The following is a 22,180-nucleotide window of genomic DNA, read 5'->3' as shown; positions in this document are numbered from 1 at the left end:
CACAGGACAGAAATTACATAGGGCCGTGTCTGGTAATTAGAGACAGAAGCAGGTTCAGGATCTTGTCAGTCTACAGGTAGTTAGCCGTCAACCTGGTCAAACAGACACATGCCAACCCTCCCCTCCAGTCACATTCGTGGTAACACTCACTGATGAGATGTTTAGCTAATGAAGTACACTTAACCCACCTTGTCTACTGCAATATGTTCAAAAACATGTGCTCTGAGTGGGTACCCAGAGTTTTACTTCTATAAAGTGTCATGGCTTGTTAGAGCTAAAATCACTGAAGAAAAGTGTGCAGGTAAGAACTGTATTTGCAGCTGCTGGGACAAGAGCCAGCAACAACACTGCATCCAAAAGTACAGACTCTATCACACTGCCAGTTATGCAAAATGTAGGTTTTACATATGACACACAGAACTTTCGTTTTGAAAAATTCTATTTGAGTGCGGTAATGCTGATTTTTTTTCTTTTTTTAAGTTTTTATTATCTCCATTACATTAACAAGTTAGGTGAGAACAGACGTGTGCAGCTTGTCCATTATGTAATATCTTACAAAAAGAGGAAGGACTGTATTTGAGCACATCCTGCTGTACTTAGTATTATGTCTGGTCTTTGTGAGCTTTTAAAACTTTATCTGTGTCTACAGCACTAATCTATTGTGATTAGAGTAAATTACAATATATTTACCAGCCATTTCACTGAATAAGTTTTAAAACTGCAGGAGGGAAATACCATTTGTTTCAGGGGGAAGATCAATGTACACTCATCTGCTTTTGCCAATTTCTCAGGAGAGAAAAATGAGATGGGATCTGAATCCTATTATCACACTAGTCACTATCTGGACGCAACATTGTGTTGCTCAGTGCACACTGGAGCATTTAGAGCACATCTGGATATGAGGAAAAAAAGAGACAATTTATCTTGAAAAGTTTGCTGCCAATCTCTGCATATTTTTCTAAGTACATTTTATGGTATAACATAGTACAAAGTTTTACAGGGCTTCCTGACTGCAAGAAAAGTCATAACTTCATCTAAGTTTTATTAATTTGATATCTGAGTTAGATCTTTTCAGTTTGTCTTTAACAGGCAGCAAATGGAAAATGCTTTACTTCTGTATGAGAAATATTATTTGAGCCTTGTTGGATCAGTGCAACAAACAAATCATGTAATTCATTTGTTTATATTGTTGATTCATGGTCTTTTCAGAGAATCAGCATCACAACATCTTTGTTTCCTGGAAGTGGAAGAAAACATCTGGTTGAAGCATTATTATTCTAAAATACTGACTGATGGCAAAGACAGAGAGAAAGAGTGCATCCCATGCACGTGCTTCCTCTTAAAAGACAACTGTCTTTGATGAAGTGGAAGCAGAGGCAAGGTTGACCCACTGGCACACACAAAGACGAATGCTGGTGCACAAAAGGCCTGTGATACTTTGTTTGCAGGCACTACAAAATCTTTATTAAATCAGTGTTTATAGAGGCTGGCAGGCTCACTTGGAGTTTTCATGTCACTTTGACTCTCTTATATCACTCAATGTTTGGGCATTGCAACTATTCACTGTAACTGGTTTTTTTTCCCTTCTTTTTTTAACTGTTTTTTAGGTTTAGAAACCTTGTGAGTTCCACCTGGGACTGGAAGCAGGAACTGCTCTGTCTCTTTGTAGCACCCCCCTTGTTCCCTAAACTGCAAACCATATGGACTGCCTCCTCATCCTGGCTGAACTGAGGCCATGGATGGCTTGAGGATGCTGGGGTGTGTGGAGGAAGTTGGAGTGGTGCTGGGCTGAGGTCCCACAGTGCTGTTTTTTGTTAGAGGTTAGAGCCAGATTGTTTGCTATATATATATCAGAAGGGAGAGCATCGTTTTCTGGGGAGTCACTGCGGTGCTGTGTGGTGACAATGAAACACAGCCTTATTTCCAAATTTAATTAATGCCATGACAAAAATGTTTTATGATATTACTTGAGTTTATACATCTAATAAATCTCTGCAGATGGAAAATCCCGCCCCATCAAACTGAAAAATGTTAAGCTGGATTTTTTCTTTCAACTGAACACGAATGAAGATTCTAGAAGGCCTACATTTAGATTTCTATAATTTTACAAAAAAACAGGGAAATAAATTAAAATTAAGGACAACCACTGTGTCTATTTAATCTGTTTTTGGCCACAGGATTGTCAGTTTTCATACTGACTGTACTTGCTTTCCATGCAAGTAATCTCAAAAAGAAATCTGTTTTAGGGAATCTGATGATTATATTTTAGTAAAATGTTAGCACAGTAGTCTTAATATTTTTTCTTAAAAACCTGCGGACAATTTATTTTTTATTTATTTTGAAAAAACAGTCTTTAGCTGTAGCACCTGTTATGTGCTTGTCAGCAAACATCACTTGCCTGAACCAGCTGATCTTTTCTATTCCTCTCGTGTCCTATTTTAGTCTTTCTAATATTAGTGAAGTTGTTTATGCTGCTCTCTACAACACCCGGAACTGATGCAGCATTTTAGGCTCCTCACCCTACTTTGGGATAATTCACTTGTTAACAAAACACTACAAAACACAAGCCAAAACTCTATCCATGATGTCACAAGTCAGTAACTGGTGAAATTTAACACCACCAGCTGGTTGGAGTTGCGATGGGGTGAATACGGGTCCACTTGCATCAGTGCAAGTCAAGGCACATAGCTGAAACCACCGCCTGGAGGTAAAGACGCACAGGAGTAAATCTGCTGTTGTGTTGGAAACCAAGACGAAGCCTCACACTCAGTATCCCTCTAAGGAGTTGCGTTAACTCTACCACAGACCGACTTGTCGCTCTCCAAGCCACTTCTTCTTCTACCTTCCCGTCTTCCTGTGCAACCGTTGCGCGTCTCCACTTGGAATAGAAATAACTTGATCACTGCGCGCCGCAGAGCGCACAGGAACCGATGCTTACATTATAAAAAGTGGGAGAGCAACTCTCCTCTGGACTGCAGTGCGATGAGGAAATTCTAAAGTAGCGCTTTTGGCTGTTACCAGAGGCTAAGCCCATGTGCAGGTATCTCTTTGAGTGTGATTCTGTTTTCACCCAGATCTCTGCTGCCTGGACAAATGCATACAAATGCATTTAGGAGCTCAACGGACAAGGAGTGGACACGTTTCCGCGGCAGCGACGTAAGTCAACGTTTGGTAAAATATCAACATTGAGCTTTTCCGTGGTTTCAATTGTCCCCCAAAGAGATTTTCATTTGAAACAACTACAGGAAGGGCCCTGTTCAGGTTATTCAGCGTCTTTCCCTGACAGTGGCGCCAGCTTACTTAACTAGTCGCAGCACCTACAAGTTTTGTCATTAAAAGACGACTGTGGCTTTACATTTCTCGCTCTGTGAAAAAGCAAAGCAAAAGTAGGTTATTGATTGTTTCTTTTGACAAGTATTCAGCGTAATTCTGATTTTTGGTTAACCTTTCATTTCTTAGTTCTGCATAACTACAGTGTTAACACATTCCCTCACATCACTGTCCAGCTTTGCATTCCCCATCTGCAATAATTGTATTTCTATTTCGATATGGGCATTGGCTTTGAACTCGTGAACATGATCTGGTGATTCCCTACATTAAAACCTGGATAGTGATCTGCAGCAGAAGCGTTTCACTCACACAGCTATGATAAGCTGGAAAATAAACACAAAGGCATGGTAGACAGGATGAATGAGGATGTCTCAGGAGCAATGAGACATATTCAACAAATGATAAATCATTTTAATAATTATTGAGAGATAATTCTGAATAAGCTTTTTAAGGCCAAACAAACAAATTTGTGGTGGTACAACACAGTCTTGGGTCTTCAAATGAGGGAAAAAAATCTATTCAGTAACCTTAAACCTAAACATTCCTCATAGACGTGTGTGTTACTGACATCTAACATTCAGGCTTTTGTTTTCCTTTTGCATCTAGCTGCTTCTGTAGTACAAGAACAATATGCATGTCTTCAAATGGTATTTAAAAGAACGTTAATCTCTCCCATCTCCATTAAAAATGATTGATTTATTTCCTATCTCTTGCAGATATTTAATAAAGATTAGATCACAAAAAGATTCTGTTGTTCTCAGGTACTTGTGTTTTCTGAATAGAAAGTACGTGAGAGTGATAATGACAGCCTTATAGGAGAACAGAGCTGACTCAGTATAAGTCTGGCCTCCTTTAAATTCACTGACAACGTTAGTGTGTATGCATCAGTGGTTAACTGGCTCTTGTGCTCTAGACAATCACCTACTGTTAAAGGCATTGCTGCTCTGTTGCTGGCAACGCTTGCCTCCTCTCAGTCCACCATACATAATAGTGGCTTGAGAGGAGGCTGGACCGTCAACATAGCCAAGGTCTCACATTAAGCTTATGATACAAGTGAAGACATGTAGTGCTTTTTTGAGTGAGGCAGCATGTTTAGACTTCATTGAGTAGTGTTTGCTGAAAGGCCTTACAGCCTTCATGTGTTTCAATCAGAGCAGATGATAATTTAAAAGAAAATTTACTGTAGATTAGGCTTCAGTTTTATGAAATGGAAGTAGTTTTCAATGTTGATGTGAGTTTTTTTCACTTGTCTGTAGAGTGGTGAGAGACATTTACTATTCTATATTGACTTGTATTAGGTGTAATGCTGCTCTTTTGGCATATAAATGACTGTTAGAAAAAAACTGTGGAAATTAAGAAATGTTCTCTTTACAAAAGATGAAACAGCACTGTTTGAATTCATCATAATAAAGCATGTCACATTGCTTTTAATATCTTACATATATCACTAAAAACCAGGAACACACTGAGGACATTGTTGTGTTCATTGTCAATCAAAGATTAAACATGTACACTGGAGAAGTTGGGGATTGAAGAAGCAACCTTTCAACCCAACATTGTTAATGGAAATGCAGCAAAGAGACATGACAATGTTACAACATGAAACACCCACAACATAGTGAAGGTAGAATGTGTGATGACAAGGATTCACTTTAACAACAAGTGTTTTGACAGAAACAAAGTCCTGGTTGCTCAAAATAGTGCACATACAGTCCCTGACTGAGGGCATTGTCATTAATAGCTGTCATTGGTCCATATTAAGGCCTGTTGATTCAGCAGTGATGACTGGGATGGAAAAATATACTTTTGTTCTATTTTTTGTTGTTATTTATCTGAACTAATAAACTAAAGAATAAACTAATGGTGAGATCACAGCCTTTCCACCTTCTTGCTGCAGCTTACCTCACCGTCTTCGCATCAGAGACTGTGGGGGGATTTTTGGCCTGTCTTTGTGTGTGTATTTTACCCTCCTAACATCTGCAGGTTCCTCTGCAACAGGAAAAGGCAAACCAATAAAGGCCAGTGGAAGTTTACTCACAGCTCTTTGTCTGCTCGCTGTCTTGTGGACTAAGTCAATCTTTACTCTAGTCTGCAGTGACCCCTTGACTCCAGTTACCAAATGAAGGAGCTGATAAACGTGCACTATTCAAAACCCCTTATCAGATTACATAACTTACAGCTTCTTGAACTTCTCATTGGAATTGTTTGGAAAGTGTTTGTCTTTCAAGTTTAGGCTAGTGAATCCTGATTTGCATAATCTGATGGAAATTAGAAATGAAGCCCATTTTTTTTTTTCATGATGAGTAATTCTGGTAAGGCCACAGATCCTAAAGCTGAAACACAGCCTGCAGGAACAGATAGTGGCAACACATCACTTACTTTTTCATGTCCATGAATGTTTGTGTTGAGAAGGACAAGCAAAGCATGCAGCAACAGAGCACCTGCTTGGCAAGTGATAGGTGATTTCCTTAAAAGAGATCTTGGTTAGTTGTCAGGTGAGCAGAGTGTGGGTTTGTGTACAGGCTTACATAAGCAGCTCTATAAGCATCATGTCATGTTATGTAGAGTAGGTCAGTTATTGCTTTCCTTCTGTTTTAAAAGTCCTTTACATTCTTGAGTTGAACTCTGCTGAGTTTTTTCCAAAGGGGAATGAAATCGTAACTTAATGCTGCATGGTCAAGCTCTATAAACCTACATTTTCCAAATAATGACTCCACGTGGAGCATTTCCAATTAGCGCTGATATTCTGAAGTTAATGTCATTCAGCAGAGAGTGAAATGTGATGGGTCATTCAAGGTGATTCCAGTCATCTTTGTTTATATGCTCCAACATGTTCATACAAATCAACACAACTTGCTTTCTTGCCAAAAGCAATGTAAAGAAGAACAGCTGTTGGCTTTGTGCATTCTTTTCCTACGATAGACTAATGAAAACTTTATTAGTACAATTTTCTTTTCTGTGATTCTCAGTAAATTTGAATTTCAGAGCTGTTTGGGTACATTAACATTTTCCTTACTTCTACATCCTACTAATAGGTTGTTTGATGACTGGCCTAACAAATAAGATATGTAAACATTATGCAATGAATGCCACCACTCAAAAATAGACTTCCTGATTAATGGTGATGCAAGGAAGTTGTTTCCCTTTCCCGATGAGGACTGTCAACAGAACTTAACTGAGTTAGTTCATATTTGGCAAAGCTAATTGAGCACTTTGCCTCCCATCTCCTGCTCAGTCTATTTCTTGGTTGAATGAGCCATTGTTAGGGATCCAAACTAATTTGAAGGGGGAAGGCAAGATCTGTTACTACTGGAATGATACACTGCAGAAAGGAGTTTTAAGTTGTGATTATTTATAGTCTTGACATGACACCCACTCCCCACATAGTGGTATTTCCCTTAGTCAACAGAGCTCTGTTTGGGGAGCTTTGTCCTGCTTTCAGCACTATTTTCCATTAACTCTTAGGACTGGGAAACATGTCATAGTGTACTGTCACTTATAAAAGGATTTACCTTTAATTTAATGAGGGGGTAAATCATGTAGATCCTGCTACCAACCTATCTGCTTTAGTTGTTTAACCCTTTCCAGGCTGCAAAATGCAAAATAAAATATGTAAATATTGGCTCACCATGTATTACTGGGACAGAAATCTGGAAAATGTTAGTGTTGCTTGTACCTGTGTAACTGTGGATGTGTTAAATTAAAAACTGTAGTCTGCATGGAGGTTGAACCTCAGGGATGCTTTAAATAGTCCATGAGCATGGAGTCTGTTAGGCCAACCCCAGAAAAAGCATCTGAATCAGCATCAGATGGCCTTACACACTCCAGATGGGAATGTTAAGTGTTATCTTTAGTTTTTTTATTTATTTTTTTTGTCTGCCAACTTCTAAGCAGAAGCAGCTTATTGGCACTTAATATGTCAGCTTTATCCTCTTTCAGTGAATTATTGTATTCATATATACCCAGCTCATTCTTTTCAAGTGCTTCTCCGGCTTTGGGGATATGTCTGTGTTCCCGGCTATGGAATGTTGTGTTACCTTTCATAATGGGGAACAGGTGACTGTCACAGATTATGTTGTTTCTACTTAAAACCAGGCATTTTCATTACCATTTTACACTTGAACTTTTCTCTCCCATTTTTCTCCTCCTTTCCCCATTTGATTATATTTCTTTTCAAGTCTGCAAGGCCACATGAATCTGGGAAAACAAATAAGGCTCTTGCTTAAACAAAGCAGGACAAACAATTGCAAACTTTCTTTTTCCCCTTGGTTAATGTGACACTCGAAGGCCATGAAAGGGAAATGTTTCTTAGGTATCATGCTGTGTGCTGCCATCATACATCACATTCTCTGATGGTTTAAGGAGTGTCAACACACTCTGATCGACAATGCTGTTACACAGCTGCATATTAAAATAGCAGGACTACTGTCTCCTCATGTGCTTTAAACAGTCTCCACACTGTGTCAGCGCTGGAAGTTGCCAGAACTACTTTAAGTTGTATCAGCAGCTGTTGTTGCCGATGTGATTGATTTGGTGTGATTATGAAAAGTATTCTTTGAAGCTTCAGTGTACATAATGTCATGAATGTTGTACAGTGTATTGCTAATTTGAAAAACTAGTTCTTAACACAATTTTTCCCAATATTTCTAAATAACTATTTTTAAGTTTTTCGCTTAAGGTGCATGGCACTTAAAATCAAGCTTGACCATTTCTTTTTGTTCAGTTTACTGGTCTTTAAATTAATTTGCATACTTCTGCTGATTAGGCTGTCAGTAAATGTTATAAAGTACTGCATAATGATAGTTATAAGGATGCTGATAATGTTAAAACAAGGATGACAAAACATATTCTATTGTCTTTGAGGAAATTTTAAAGGTATGAAATTGGTTTAAATCGGATAGAATAAGGACTTCACCAGTGTCATCTCTGTGCTTGCCTCTGATGTAGCTCTCCCAGTTTATTTGTCTTTGTTTACGGTGAGGTAAACATTTATAAAAATCCCCTGAATAATGTAAAAGTTTTTCATTTTCAGTGTTGATATTGAAGCGACTGAATAGCAAACCGAATAGTATTGCAAAATTAATAAAGAATAATTAAAAATGGCCATATTGTTACCTATCTGTGTCAGTGCACATACTTATCAATATACTGTGGGATGTGTCAGTGAAACATGTAAATGAACCATGTACATTTACATTTTCTGATCAAGCTGTGCTGCCGTTTCTCTCTGGCTGTAAGGTGGGCAGTGCCATCTAGAGGTCAGGTCAGTGAGGGTCAAGAGTGAAATCATAAAAGTATGACAGAAAAAAGGCACAATATAAGTGTGGCAAACAGGTTGTAACATCCTGTGTCAATTAAAATTGATTTACTGTAAGTTTTAGAACATTTGCAGTGAAGATGCCATGTTTCTCCTCAGTTGTTTCAGTATTTTCTATTTAGATTGCTGTCACCATGAAAATAAGGCTGGTAAACCAAGATCAATAACACAAAGCACTCTTTACAACTTGAAAAATGCAATTTTGAGGGCAGACAATACTTTGGTCTAAATCATAGCTAGTGACTTTGCTCTCTTTGCTTCCATTAACAGCATGAAGTTGTTTTCGCCCCAACTATATGATAAAAGCTTTTTATACTAAAGCATGTCTGCTTCTTGTGAGTTACAGGGAATATCTCCAGCATAAACTGTCAGATAATTGGCCATCTTTCATCATCCTCTAGGCCCTACAGAAAGAGATCAAAATTTTTCATTTGAAAGTGCCAGTTTCAGGGTAATTGTTTTGCATTCCTGGACTGAAATATATTCAACATGTGTTTACTTGCATTTTTATTTTAATATAATTTCTTAGATTTTAATCTTAGTCTTGTCCACCACATCCTGCCTTACTAAGAAATCTGTGCCTTATCTATAACTGATGTAGCAGTTGCAAGAAGTCTCATCTGTTCAATTTGAGGACACTTCTCTGTGTATACAGTATGCAGTCAGAATTTCGTATTGGGAAGACAAGCATGCTGAACAACAGTCATGTGAACATGTGACAACTATCAGTCCCATATAAAGTTTAAGTCTTTTCTCATAACCTATATGCCCCAGTTGTCCGCAATAAGAGGCACTCATAACATGATCCCCCTAAAGTTTCAAAATCCTCTCTCAAGGATTTTGAAACAAAACAAACACAGAGATTTGTCAATTCACTCCCACACACAAACAAAGAGGGCATAATACACTTCACGAATCCCCCTATACCACAAAACGTGTGGAAAAACACATGGCCACTAACACAAAGTGCACAATGCACATACAACTCCACTAAAGCAGCCATTCCACACAACGAAGAGGGCCCAACACAAGTGCCTCACGAATCCCTCTGCATAACAAAACGTAGGGAAACACATGGCGTCTAATACAAAGTGCACAAAGCATATAAACCCTAAAGCAGCCCTCCCCACACAAACAAAGAGGGATGAAACACAAATTGTCTAAATCATCCGGCCACCACAAAACCCACAAAACGGCCGATGACGAGTTCACCTCTGCATCCCCGAAGTCAGGCACCAAACATTAAGATGCCTCTCACCAAAGAAGTGAGCAAGCGCTGCCATCAGGTGGGGGGAGGGAAAATCCTCTTTGTCTGTCTCACACCCGACAGACGACGAGGATTTTCCCTCTCTACACACACTAGGTCGCTCCTAGGCCAGAGCGCCCATTTATAGCTGCAACAACAACAACAGGCTCTGAAACACCATAACCTCTCCCCACACGCCTCCAACGGAGCCATCTCGGCATCCGAGTGCCAACCTCCGAAACACAAAGAGCGAACTCCCCCCTCAGCACGAGACCTGTCTGACAGTCTCTACAGGAAGCAGCCGGAAGGAAGCCCTTCAAAATAACAGACAGATTCTACTTGCGTCCACATTCATGACAACAACAACGGCCGGCTTAGCCACAACGTAACAACAACCCAGGGATCTTTCTAGGCGATATAAAAAGGAGAGTCTACCCCTACCAGAAAGAAAGCTCCCGGACGAGCCCCCATTATGTTACGACCCATATCAGGGGCATGACTGAGCGCAACACAAAAGTATGTTGGGACTAGGGCTGCTCGATTATGGGAAAAATGATAATCACGATTATTTTGATTGAAATTGAAATCTCGATTATTTAAACACGATTATAGATAAGAGGTTTGGGGGGGGGGGGGGTGACATTTGAAGTGTTCAATTTACTGTGGTAATGCCAACTAGTTTTGTCTCACACCAGCAGCTATGTTCCGCCTGGTGTGATCTGGAAAAAAATAGTCTGGAGACATTTTGTTTTCACGTTGAAATCCGTGTCAATAAAATGTAGCGCAACATTTCTATACGGCTCTGGTGCGGCTTTACCACAGGTCCGTAGCGGTGGCAAAACATCGGACTGTCACCACGTCTTTCACAACATCCTCACTACACTCATCATACAGGGCAGAGAGAGACACTCCACTAAAATGGTGTTGAGATGGCAGTGATGCCGTTTGTCCAAAGTGTTGATGAGTTTCTTAAATTCTGGATTGTTCACTGTGTTAATTGAGAAAAAAGTTCTGTTTATAACGTTTGTCTCTCTGTGACTCTGGGAGCTGGTGGATTATTTAGTTGCGACTCACAAAAATTGAACATTTTTACTATTTTTTTGTGTTGCGTCGCAAGCCCCCGTGTGCACGTCTGCGTGCACGAACGCAACATTTTACATGCACGACTGTCGCCTGTCGCTTGGCTGTAGGAGGCCAGTGATTTTCGCTTCCTCGCGCAAGTTTACATAGAAAATGATGGAGAAGGAGGGACGCCGCCTTCCTTGTGTCCAGGTGTCTGCAACTCGTTCTGAATAAAACTAAAGCGGTTGTGGGAGGGGTCTGTAGCAAAGCGCTGCAATGACAGCTGAGCTCAATTTGAAAACAGCACAAATCGAAGGACAAAAAATAACCGGACCATTTTATTTTTATGATCGTTGAAAACCCAGATCGTAATTGCGATTAAAATTCGATTAATTGCCCAGCCCTAGTTGGGACAGGTGTAATAGTTAAACACAACACATTTTATTGACACAAACAAAAATACAGAATAAAACCTGGAACAAAAGTTTAACAAGTGTTGGGGTTAGTGAAACTGCTGAAAAGAAATACAAAAAGGTTTAACCCAAAACCACAGAGTAAAACGAAGGAGTGTCCATAACTCGGTGTGAAAACTAAACGAACAAAAGAGCAGCAGTTCCCATAAACTAAGCGACCTCCGTCACAAACAAAAGCCTAACCTAGCCCAACAAAACATAAACAAAGGATAACAAAATGGCAGAACACAAACTAAAGGTGCTACAAAGCTTGAACCTGAAACTATGTGGATAACAAAAGGTGAGTCCAAACTAAATAGACCATAACTAAGTCCCCTAACAGCCAGGAGTAACCCTGCTGTAGATACAAAACGATGTGGCACCAAAAGGACCACCCTATAGCACAGCGAACACCCAGAAAAGCCATGCCACCATACTTCTGCCAAACACAAACAAAACCCGAAGGTTATCAAAATGACTGAACACAAACTAAGGCAGAGCAAAGCTTAAACCGAAACTGGGTGGATAACAAAGGTGAGTCCAAACCAAACAGACCATAACTAAATCCCCAAACGGAACACGAACAGCCGAGTGTAACCCCGTTGTATATACAAAATGGTCTAATACAAAAAGACTTCCACTAAGCACAGCGAACACCCAGAAAAGGAACGCAGCCATTCTTCAGCCAAACCAAGAGAAGAGGCCACCTGCGCTAATTGGCCTCTCTCATGTAAAGTGAGGGGAAGCAGCCTGTGCTGCCCGCTTCTCCCTCTCGACTAAACACTGCAGCAGCCCTTTATTTTGGCTTTCCACCAAGCTGCAGTTTGATTGGCCAAGCGTGGAACCAATCAACGGGGAGGAGACTGGGGTGCATTTGATCAAGCCACTCAGAATGGACGTCAGGGCCAGGGATTTGCATCTAGAACAAGCCCCAGCTGTCCGCAATGAGTGGCACTCATAACAGTTATAGGTGCAATGTTACTCTCTTTCATGCAACTGGTTTATCCTGGAACTTTATCTCTGTGATTGACACTGGGTCAGTTTGATTTTCTCATACACACACCTACTCGTTAGTGGTCTTACGGCCTGTATTAGGAAGAATAAGTGTATATAGTAACTTTAAAAGGACAAAAATTTGTGTTGCACAGTTTTAAAAGCAGAATTTTCTTAATTTTCTATAATCATTGCAAGTTTTGATTGTGCAGATTCTTTGAAGAAGCTTATATAATATTAACTTGGAATTGTATGTCTGTTTAGGTGGAACTTTCTCCTGCTCCTGTCAGTATGCTCAGCAGTACTCTCTGGAGAAGAAGACTACATAGCTCAAGGTAAACAGCAGAACTCTAATGCAGTGGTTTCCAGCCTATTTTCCTTGGGGACCCCCCTTCATGCAAATACTAAAAAGCCATGGACCCCTTCCCCACCCTGTGCAGAAACCATGCTTGGTTTTATGCTTTCTAAAGTGAGATTCTCATCATAAATACTGTATTTTGTCCTTTGATAAAGCCAAAGTTAAATTAACAACAAAGAGACTTACTTTACTTTACTTTCTTAAAATAGAGACATTGTGTGGACATTAATCACAATGTCTCTGTATGTTCAAAACCTCAGGGACCCCCTGTGCTCTTTGGAGAACCTCGGACCCCAGGTTGGGAAGCACTGCTGCTCTAATTCATAACTACACAGATTCCTGGTGTTAATAACAATGAATTAGATTTAACCCTTGGGCTGCAGGACAACCATGCCGCCCCATATTAATGTTAATGTTGCCTTTCTTGATTTTTTTCTTTAGTCCATAGATCCCTGTTTTTTGGTTAATCAGTTGCCCTTGCACTGTCATGTGAAAAAATTTCTGTCTTATTCTTTTAAGCCAGGTTTCTGATTTGGTTCACATTTGGAGAGTGAAAATAAAAACTGATTGATTAAAAGATTAAAAATGCAATAGCTCCTTTCAATAAACACTAAACTCAAATGGCAGACGGATTCTTCCCAGTTCTGATATGACATCCCACACATTTCCAGAGGTACTTTTCATTCCTCTTCCGGATGTCCATTTTTCCTCTTCTTTGTTTGTTTCTGACCATTAGAAGTGCACCCCATACTGCCTCCTTCTGCTGAAACAGGGCAGTCCATTTTATTCTCTTTAAATCATTCACTGAAAATGTGACTTCTTAACATTTTTTGGTTCATTTGTTTGTTTTTTGTTTTGTTTTGGTTTTGCAGCTTTAAAACGTGCTTCAGATTAGTGTTGGTAGTGAATGGAAACCCAGTTACAACCATACTAGATACAACTCCTACTACCACCATTTAATGACACTATACAACCTAGTTTATTTGCTTAAACCAGTTAAAAGCAATATTTTAATGTGCATCAAAAATGGCTTGAAATTTGCTAGACAGTTGGCTGGAAACACAATAATAAAGGGGTTGGAATTAAATCTTAAAGGAATGATCTCGGTCCTGATGCTGTTATGCTAAAATCATCAATCCATTCATGCATTTTGAAATGAAAGAACTTCCAGAAAAAGATACACTTCTTGTGCAGCAGCTGGGTACAGGTTACAATTATAGTTTTTATAATTTGCATTATTGCTAAATCTAGATCTAAGGGTAGCTCAATACTCAAATGTTGTGACTTCTTCATATCTATGTGTATGACTGAGTAAACCACCATGAGGGCCTACTTCCCTTTCTCCAGCTTGCATTGTCATCTCTCCTTGTATCTACTGTAAATCTGATGAGCCTACTCCAAGAAGAATCAATCCATCATAATGAGGGGAGGAGGAATGCACATAGATTGCTAGAACAGCTTGCCTTAACATATGAGACAAGTTAATTGGAATCTAGGTTGATGTTACCTCAGGCAAAGAATGTCAAGGACATCTTAGAGTGTGCTTAGATCAGCTGTGATAGATGGGTTCTCTATCTGAGCTGTAGGACAAAAAGCTCTGTGAAAATGTGTGCCTTAATTTTTTTAATCACACAGTTTTTTTTTTTAATATATATCTTTTCTTAATCTCCTGTTTTTAAGCACTGTTACAGTATTTTGTACTTTTTAAACCACCTCTACAACAGAACTCCAGCTACTAGCTCAGTGTTTACGATAAATGGTGTAACTTTAACAAATAAACCAACTATATACCGAGATAGTTACTACAATGTATTCTAACGAAAATACACTTTATTTGATTTTAAGTGAACTTCCCAGAATCTTAAAATGTGGGGCATACATGTTTAAAAAGTAATGTTAAAACTTTGGATATAAAAAGAAATCCAGTTTTTTTTTACTGTATTTATTATTCATTCATAAAACTTTTATCATCCTGTCGTTTCTCTATAGATGTTTCAGACATTAATTTGCTTTTAACGGAACTGAAAAATCAAAGCATGATATGGGAAGTCATGGTGTTTGCAGCCTGTGTAATTATTATTATTTATTTTTTAAATTCAATTAAATTTAATTCAATTCAACACCTTATTTTTCCGCAAGGGGCAATATAAACGGCACAATGAGCAGCTTCATTAAAATAACAGACAACACATCAGACAACAAACACAGTGCTAAAAATCATAAAATGCTAAAATCAGAATACAACCATTCCAGCAGCTGTCAATGTCAAAGTGGTCTGTTCTCAAGATAACGTGTTATGTGCATTCAGTGGCAGCTACTGGAACAGAGTGGGGTCAGTGTTCAAGAGCTGGACTGCAGTGGTGGGCCTTCACCTTCTGCAGCGTGGACAATGCAACCTGAAGGGAGCCACTCAAAGAAGAGGGTAGAATGTGTGATGGGTCCTGTATAATCCCGTGGACTGTGTGAAATGTTCAACGGCTACAGACGGAATCAAGAGCTCTGATAGGGTGTCCAATGGTTTTAGAGTAAACGATGTTGAGTAAATGTGATTGAGCTTGCAGGCTGATTGAGAAAAACTATGAGGTGAAATAGAAAGTCAATACGTTCTCAATGTACAAATGATAAAGAGAGTGTCTTTTTTTCACTTTGAAGGAATTTAGCTTTTGGAGAGGATATTGTCTCTGGTGACACTTCTTAAGGATCTCCTCTGTGTTTGTGGAAAACCTCTGAAGACTGTCCAAGACTGTACACAGATATCTGTACTCCCCCACCAACTCCACAGGCTCCCCACGAATGGTGGCGATAACAGCCTCTGTCAGTTGTTTCTGCTTGCCTGAGAATGTCACGATGGCCTCTTTAGTCTTAGTTGAATTTTACTGAAGACAGGGACCCTCACACCAGCTGACAACATCCTGAAGGGTGGAACCATTGTGTAGGTTGGGAGCTGATGGTATCATCAGCAAATTTGACCAGGTTTGGCTGAGTGGACCTGCAATCATCAGTGCAGATGATGTAAAGCAGAGGCGACAGGACATTGCCCTGCAGGGAGCCAGTGGAGGTGTGGAGGATGTTGGAGTAGGAGCTATTAACCAGAACCCTCTCTGACGGTTTGGTTAAAAAGTTAATTATCCACAAAGTGAGCTGGTGAGCCAAACTAAAGTAGGGTATTAACTTCTCAGCAACGATGTGAGGCTGCATGGTATTAAATGCAAATGAGAAGTCTGCAAACAGGAGAATACCGATGGTGCTGGGGCTCTTCAAGTGCGCATGGATGGTCTCCAAGAGGATTATTTTGGCATCATCCACTGCCCTGCTAGCAATGTATGCAAACTGTAGAGGGTCCATCAGAGGCTCAAAAGACTTGGTGGTGGAATCCTTAATAATCCTCTCCATCACCTTCATCACCAAGGAGGTCAACGCCACTGGCCTCAGGTCATTTAATGTCTTAGTAGGGCCCTTCTTGGGAATGGAAATCACTTCTGGGGCACTCTGCAGCAGTTCATGAAAGTTTGGAAAAGTTGCTGGAAATCCTCCCCCAGCTGCTCAGCACAGTTCTTTAGGGTCCGCCCACAGATGTGTCTCCTGAGGTTTCTGAGCACCTCTTCCCTGCTAAAAGTGATGGTCTTATCTCCAGTGTGAAGTGTGGAGATGATTGTCTGAAGTTCTGTATTATTTTCCCTTTCAAATCTTGAGAAGAATGCGTTGAGGTTGCTGGGTAAAAATGTTGTGCTGCAGTCATCAACCTGAATGGTTTTATGACTAGATGTGGTACAGTTCACAACCGCCCTGTTCTTCAGGCCCTGCCTGGCAGAGCGGAGATTCCCCCGGGTAAAGGAGGCCTCTACTTTGTTCTTATAACTAAACTTGGCCTTTTTAATGGCATGTTTGACCTCTCAGTTTACGTGCTTCTTTTCCTTTTCTGAGCCATTGAAGAAAATCCTTATTTTTTTTATATTAAGTACTTGTTTTAATTCTTTAGTGAACCAGGGATTGTTGTTAGGGAATACTGTAATGGTTTTGGTTGGAATTGTACTGTTCACACAAAAAGAAATAAATGCTGTCACCGTGTCTACCTGCTCATCAATGTTGCTAGAGGACAATAAACAGTTTCAACTGGTGGTCTCAAAACAGCCCTGTAGTCTGTAAATAGTGTCTGGAGTCCAGTGTTTGATGTTCTTAATTGTTCTTTCTGACCTCTTGACTGCTGGTAGAAAGCAAAATGGAAATGTGGTCTGCAGAGCCTAAAGGGGGAAGGGGGACAGCTCTATATGCATTACGGATTAAACCATAGCATTTGTCTTGTGTTTTTCCAGTACACGTGATACAATTGATATACTGTTCAAATCCTTTGAGGGATTTGTCAGGTGAACAGTAGTTAAAATCACCCATAATTAAATTGGGAGCATCTGGGGAAACTGATTTTAGCCTAGAGTGTCCTTGACATGTTCAGTTGCAACAGAAGCTTTCGCTTTGGGGTGTATGTAAACCAGGATGATAAATATTTGTGGAAATTCTCGAGGTAGGTGGAATGAGTGAACGGACATAGCCTGCAGTTCAATGTCAGTGTTACACAGTTCTTCCCTGACCACAACGGATGAGCACCATTGTGTGTTAATATAGATGCAGATCCCACCTCCATGATGATCTCTGTCAAGCCTTATGGGATAGCCAATTAACCTCTAAAAAGACCAACTGAGAACCGGTTCTCATTTACAAAGAGGATCTGGGCATTATTCCTAATGTTCCTGATGTTTTATGATGTTAATATTGTAAAAAAATAAATTAAAAATTCCCAGTTAAATGTAATAAGTTTTGTCATTCAGTGGCCACAGCACTTTTGTTTTAGCCATGAGCTGCACAAAAAAAAAAAAACAGACAGAAAAAAAACAAAACATTGCTGCTGGTCTACACCCTGCCAACTCTATCTAGAATTACTCTTATTTGTCTAAAAAGATGCTAAACCTTTTACATGTAATGTTGTATTTCCACTTTGCCAAGCGCTGTCATTCAGTGTATGTTGTCTCAGAACACATGCCACAAATCTTTTAAGATGTTAAAAATGCAAAAGAGCCTCTTACATAAAAAAAAAAACCTTAATTTAACCCCTGGGGGCAGCTACAGATGATTAGACTTTGGCTGGGATGCATGTTTTGAGATACGAGCAGACAAAAATCACCAAAAGCGAGTAGTTCCAGTATAGTTTGCACAGTTTCTTTGAGCTTTGATTGTACAGTTTGTTTGGCACTTTTAAACCTGTTGACACAACAGATGGCGGAAAAAAGTGCATGGTTGCCATAAAATTTGAATGAGAGGTGCAGAGACTTCTTGCCTCAGGCTGTTCACATGCTATACCCATTTATGATGTTTTCAGTTAGGATGCTCTGTATCGCTTCACTGTAAAAGTTTACAAGAAAATGACTGCGGTCAACCTTATTTACAATAGTTTCTGAAGGTTTATTATGCAGTTCCAGAGAGGAAATGGGTGATTTCCATGTCAGTCTCACCATGAACTGTTTTGCTGCTTCACCTTAACTTCATTGATGTAGACAAGGGTGAACATTTTTCTCCTTATTTTCTAAAATCAACAATAGCTCCTTTCTTTTGTTGACATCAAGCTGCAGGTTCTTGTTTTGTAATGAATTTGCATAACTGGCCCTTATCCATCTTATGATTATCGTGTCATCCCCAAACTGACTATGCAGTGTTGGATGTACAGAGTAAACAGAAGGGGGATGAATTTCTAATGATCAGATGAGAACAAAGCCCCATTCATTTATAGCTAAATTCTTTCAGATGAGCTGTAAACAGCAGCTACTTTACAGTTAATGTCAATATAATCTGATCCAGATTTAGACCTGCTACAAATATGTGCCAGTGTGTGTATTTCTATTTGAATCACTGCACAGTCCAACTCCACCTTTTTTGTGTGTGTTTAGGCAAAGACAACAAAAGGTGAATACTTACCTACAAATTAACATCATTGGGAACATCTCAGCAATGTTTATTTTCTTTTTATTCTGTTGTATTTTAATTTTGGTATATTAACATTATATGTGTCTCCTCTGTTCAACAGGAGTGGATATCCTCTTTCAGTTGGGGCTAACATCTCAAAGCAGCACAGACAATCTCTACGAGAGGACAACATCATCTCCCACCATTTCCACCAAAGTTCCCTCAGTTTTGAATGTCCCAGTTCCTGGATATGGAGTGTTATTCAACTCACACTCCCTCTATGAAGTTCCAGCAAGCAGTCTGTTCCCTTCAGAGTTTGGTGATGAGTTTGCTGTTGTGATTAGCCTAAGCTCCTGGAGAGCTAACAATGCTTTTCTCTTTAGTGTTAAAGATAGCAGGGACAGACTGCGTTTTGGCATTCAGCTGCTACCACACAGAATAGTGGTTTACACTGCTGAGAAAGCCTCAATCTACTTTACCTACAACTGGCAAGATGGGCGCCAGCATCCATTTGCAGTTGGTGTTCGTGCACGGTCAGTTTCCTTTTATGCAGATTGTGGAGCAGTGCAGCAGCAAGAGCAGACCCTGGGGAGATCTCAAACACTGGGGGAATCTGGGGGCCTCTTCACTCTGGGGAGGATGAACTCAAAGGCAGCCCCATTTATTGGTCGAGTCTGCCAACTAGATATCTATCCCTCGGCCCAAGCTGCTGCACACTACTGCAACTACCTTAAAAAACAGTGCTGGCTGGCCGACACTTACCGATTGCCTTTGCCACATCCTGGTGAGGATATTACGGCAAACGACCCCACTTCTAATCCTTTTACAAAGTCCCCTCTTGGTGAGCTACCTACCCAGCATACCTTTGTCAAAGTTACAGCTGCTGATAATCTGTCCCCAAGTAGTTTGGGCGCACAACATTCAACTCTGAGCCCTTCAATGCAACCACATCTGCAGGAACAAAACCACATTTCTACAATGGATCCTTTAGCCCACCCCAACACATTTTCACTTCAGTCCGTCAGACCTACTGCTCCAAGTAGACAAGCAGATTTTGATCTTTCCCATAGCAGAACTGTCACCACAACCCAAAGTGTGTTGGCAAAAGGCAGAAGGCCCCAGGGGGATGCAGATCACTCTGAAAACAGCACAGAGGAAGAAAGTAGCTTTGAGAGCCAGCAGACTCCAGATACCTCCCCAGGTCTGATTTCCCCAGTCAGGCAAAGTCGAGTAAAGGAAGGACTCAGGAACAACCCTATCACCAGCTCTGAAGATTCAGGCGTCAGGTCTCAACAGACTCATCACATCCCGGAAACTCATCCAAGAGCCAACACCACTTTGTACAGGGAGAACCAGGTGGATACTTCACCGCATGACATGGATGGCAGCTATGATGATTTAGACATGGGAGGATATGATTATGGATATGATGGGTCAGACTTCTTCTATGACTATGAAGATGGTTTACGTGGACCTAAAGGAGAGCCAGGTTCTCCGGTAAGTGACAGAATTTATGAGGATTTATGAGATATATGAATGTCTGCAGAGCTGAGGAATAAATCAGATTTTTTTTTCTTGAGATTATCAAGCACAAAAACAAAGAAATCAGAAGAAGTTTACGTCCAGTGACGGCTTAATTTAACACAGCTTTCTAAAAAAAACACCTAGAATACACAAAAATGTTGTTTTAGTCAAAGTGTGGGTTTGTGTTTGTGTATGCTTTGTGTTTAATATTATTTTGCATGTCTTGGCTGCTCTGACAGTTTAGATGAAATATTGTTATGCTGGATCAACTGGAGGTCAATGGTTGACTCTGGGTCATTGGGTCTTAGATTAGACTTGAAAAAAAGCATTTTTTTTAGCCACACTATCATATATATAAATCTCTTTATGTATAGGGTACCTGTTGTCTCAGAAATATCTGTTATAATTATTTGTATGTAAGAAGCTTGTTCTTGTTCCATAATGGTTAGTTTTTGGCACTGCCATGCTCCACAACAGTAAGAAGTTGTATTGTTGCATCACCATAAAGATCGTATAAGGTATGTACACTGCCTGGCCAAAGAAAAAAAAAAGTCACCACCTGGATTTAACTAAGCAAATAGGTACGAGTCTATAGGATAATTACTGATTGTCTTTCAGCTTGCAACAAGTTATTTAACCCCAACTGATGCAATGAGTAGCTTCTCATTTACAACCCTGTGAAAAGACTCATCCTGTGTTTGTGGAAAAGATGTTAGTCTGTTTAAGAAGGGACAAATCATTGGTGGTGACTTTCATTTGGCCAGGCGTTATAGTACGTTAACAGAGTAAAGGTAGATATGACAACTGACTTCTTGACCACAGACCAGTCATTAAAACACAATAAGCAATATGACTAGTTCCATGTTCTTATTCCAAAGGAGTCATTTAGAAACTATAACTTTAATTCAGGTTTTTGGCTTTTAAACATATTTCACTTATGATGATTTTTTTAAACATTTAAAATGTGTGTAAAATATACTGGCAGAGGATGAGATTAACTGAATAGACAGCTTTACTACATGTTTTAACTAAGTGAACATACAGTATTAATGAACTATTTTCTATTTAATCTGGCACAAAAAGTTGACAATGGAACGTTTCTTAAGTTTCTTGCAACTGTTTTCATTCAGATGAAGAAAAGTTTATGGCTCCTATGCAGTTATTGGTACAGTGTAATTCCTAAATGTGGTAATTACATAATCATGATCATTTCCTATATCCATGCCAGCTAAACATCAAATTTCATTTTATGTCTGCAGATGATGTAACTTACACCAAACTTTTTATTCATGGGAGTAAATAAACCTGCTCTGGACAATTAAATGTTTGAGATAAGAAATCAACACATTTATCTTCAGAAAAACAAGAATTAGAAAAGCACCAAATATTAAAATTCCAAATAATACAAAAATGGTCAGTCTCTGCTTAACCTGCTGCTCTAGTGCTAAACCATGGTCCTTTAAGGTCATTACACCTTAAAGTCCAGTTGTGTAATAATTACTCCCATCTAGTGGTGCTCTAATATAATGCAAGCAACTGAGTCACACTCTACTGGAACCTCACCCTTTACGTGTGTTATTACAACTACGATAGCGGCGGAGATGGGCGACGTATTGATTCGAAATAATTATCTGAGAGATATTTTAGTGTTAGAATGCTTGCGGTTCTAGTGATTAAATCACTACGAGAAACTGGTATTACTTTGGTCTATTCTGTTTGACTAGAAGGAGGACAACTACCCCCACCCCCATTGACAAATCAGCTGAAATAAAATATAAAACACGAGGGAAAGCTCTCAGAAAATACGTCTGAAAGAAGCGCACGGTCACCTACTGGTATCACCTCTGTGAAGAGTAACAACTGAAAACTGTTGCGACAGAGCTTTTCTACTGTAGGCTAACTAACAAATTAGCCATTTCTGCCGATATATAGCAAGTAACAGTAAA

At 39.7% G+C, this 22,180-nt stretch overlaps 1 protein-coding gene across 1 annotated transcript in view; it reads left to right on the top strand.

Moving 5' to 3' along the window:
• The first annotated feature begins 2,693 nt into the window (after positions 1 to 2,693).
• Positions 2,694 to 22,180, top strand: part of LOC121653495 (collagen alpha-1(XXIV) chain) — a 92,836-nt gene continuing 73,349 nt past the window's right edge. Inside the window, exons 1-3 of the mRNA XM_042007024.1 lie at positions 2,694 to 3,156; positions 12,665 to 12,735; positions 18,832 to 20,207. Of these exons, the coding sequence (XP_041862958.1) occupies positions 3,104 to 3,156; positions 12,665 to 12,735; positions 18,832 to 20,207 (1,500 nt within the window). The 5' untranslated portion in view covers positions 2,694 to 3,103. The remainder of the gene's footprint in view (positions 3,157 to 12,664; positions 12,736 to 18,831; positions 20,208 to 22,180) is intronic.

The sequence above is a fragment of the Melanotaenia boesemani genome, chromosome 14, assembly GCF_017639745.1.
Source record: "Melanotaenia boesemani isolate fMelBoe1 chromosome 14, fMelBoe1.pri, whole genome shotgun sequence".
Lineage (NCBI taxonomy): Eukaryota > Metazoa > Chordata > Actinopteri > Atheriniformes > Melanotaeniidae > Melanotaenia > Melanotaenia boesemani.
Note: the sequence above shows the minus strand (reverse complement) of the source record. Positions and strands in the feature narration are given on the sequence as shown.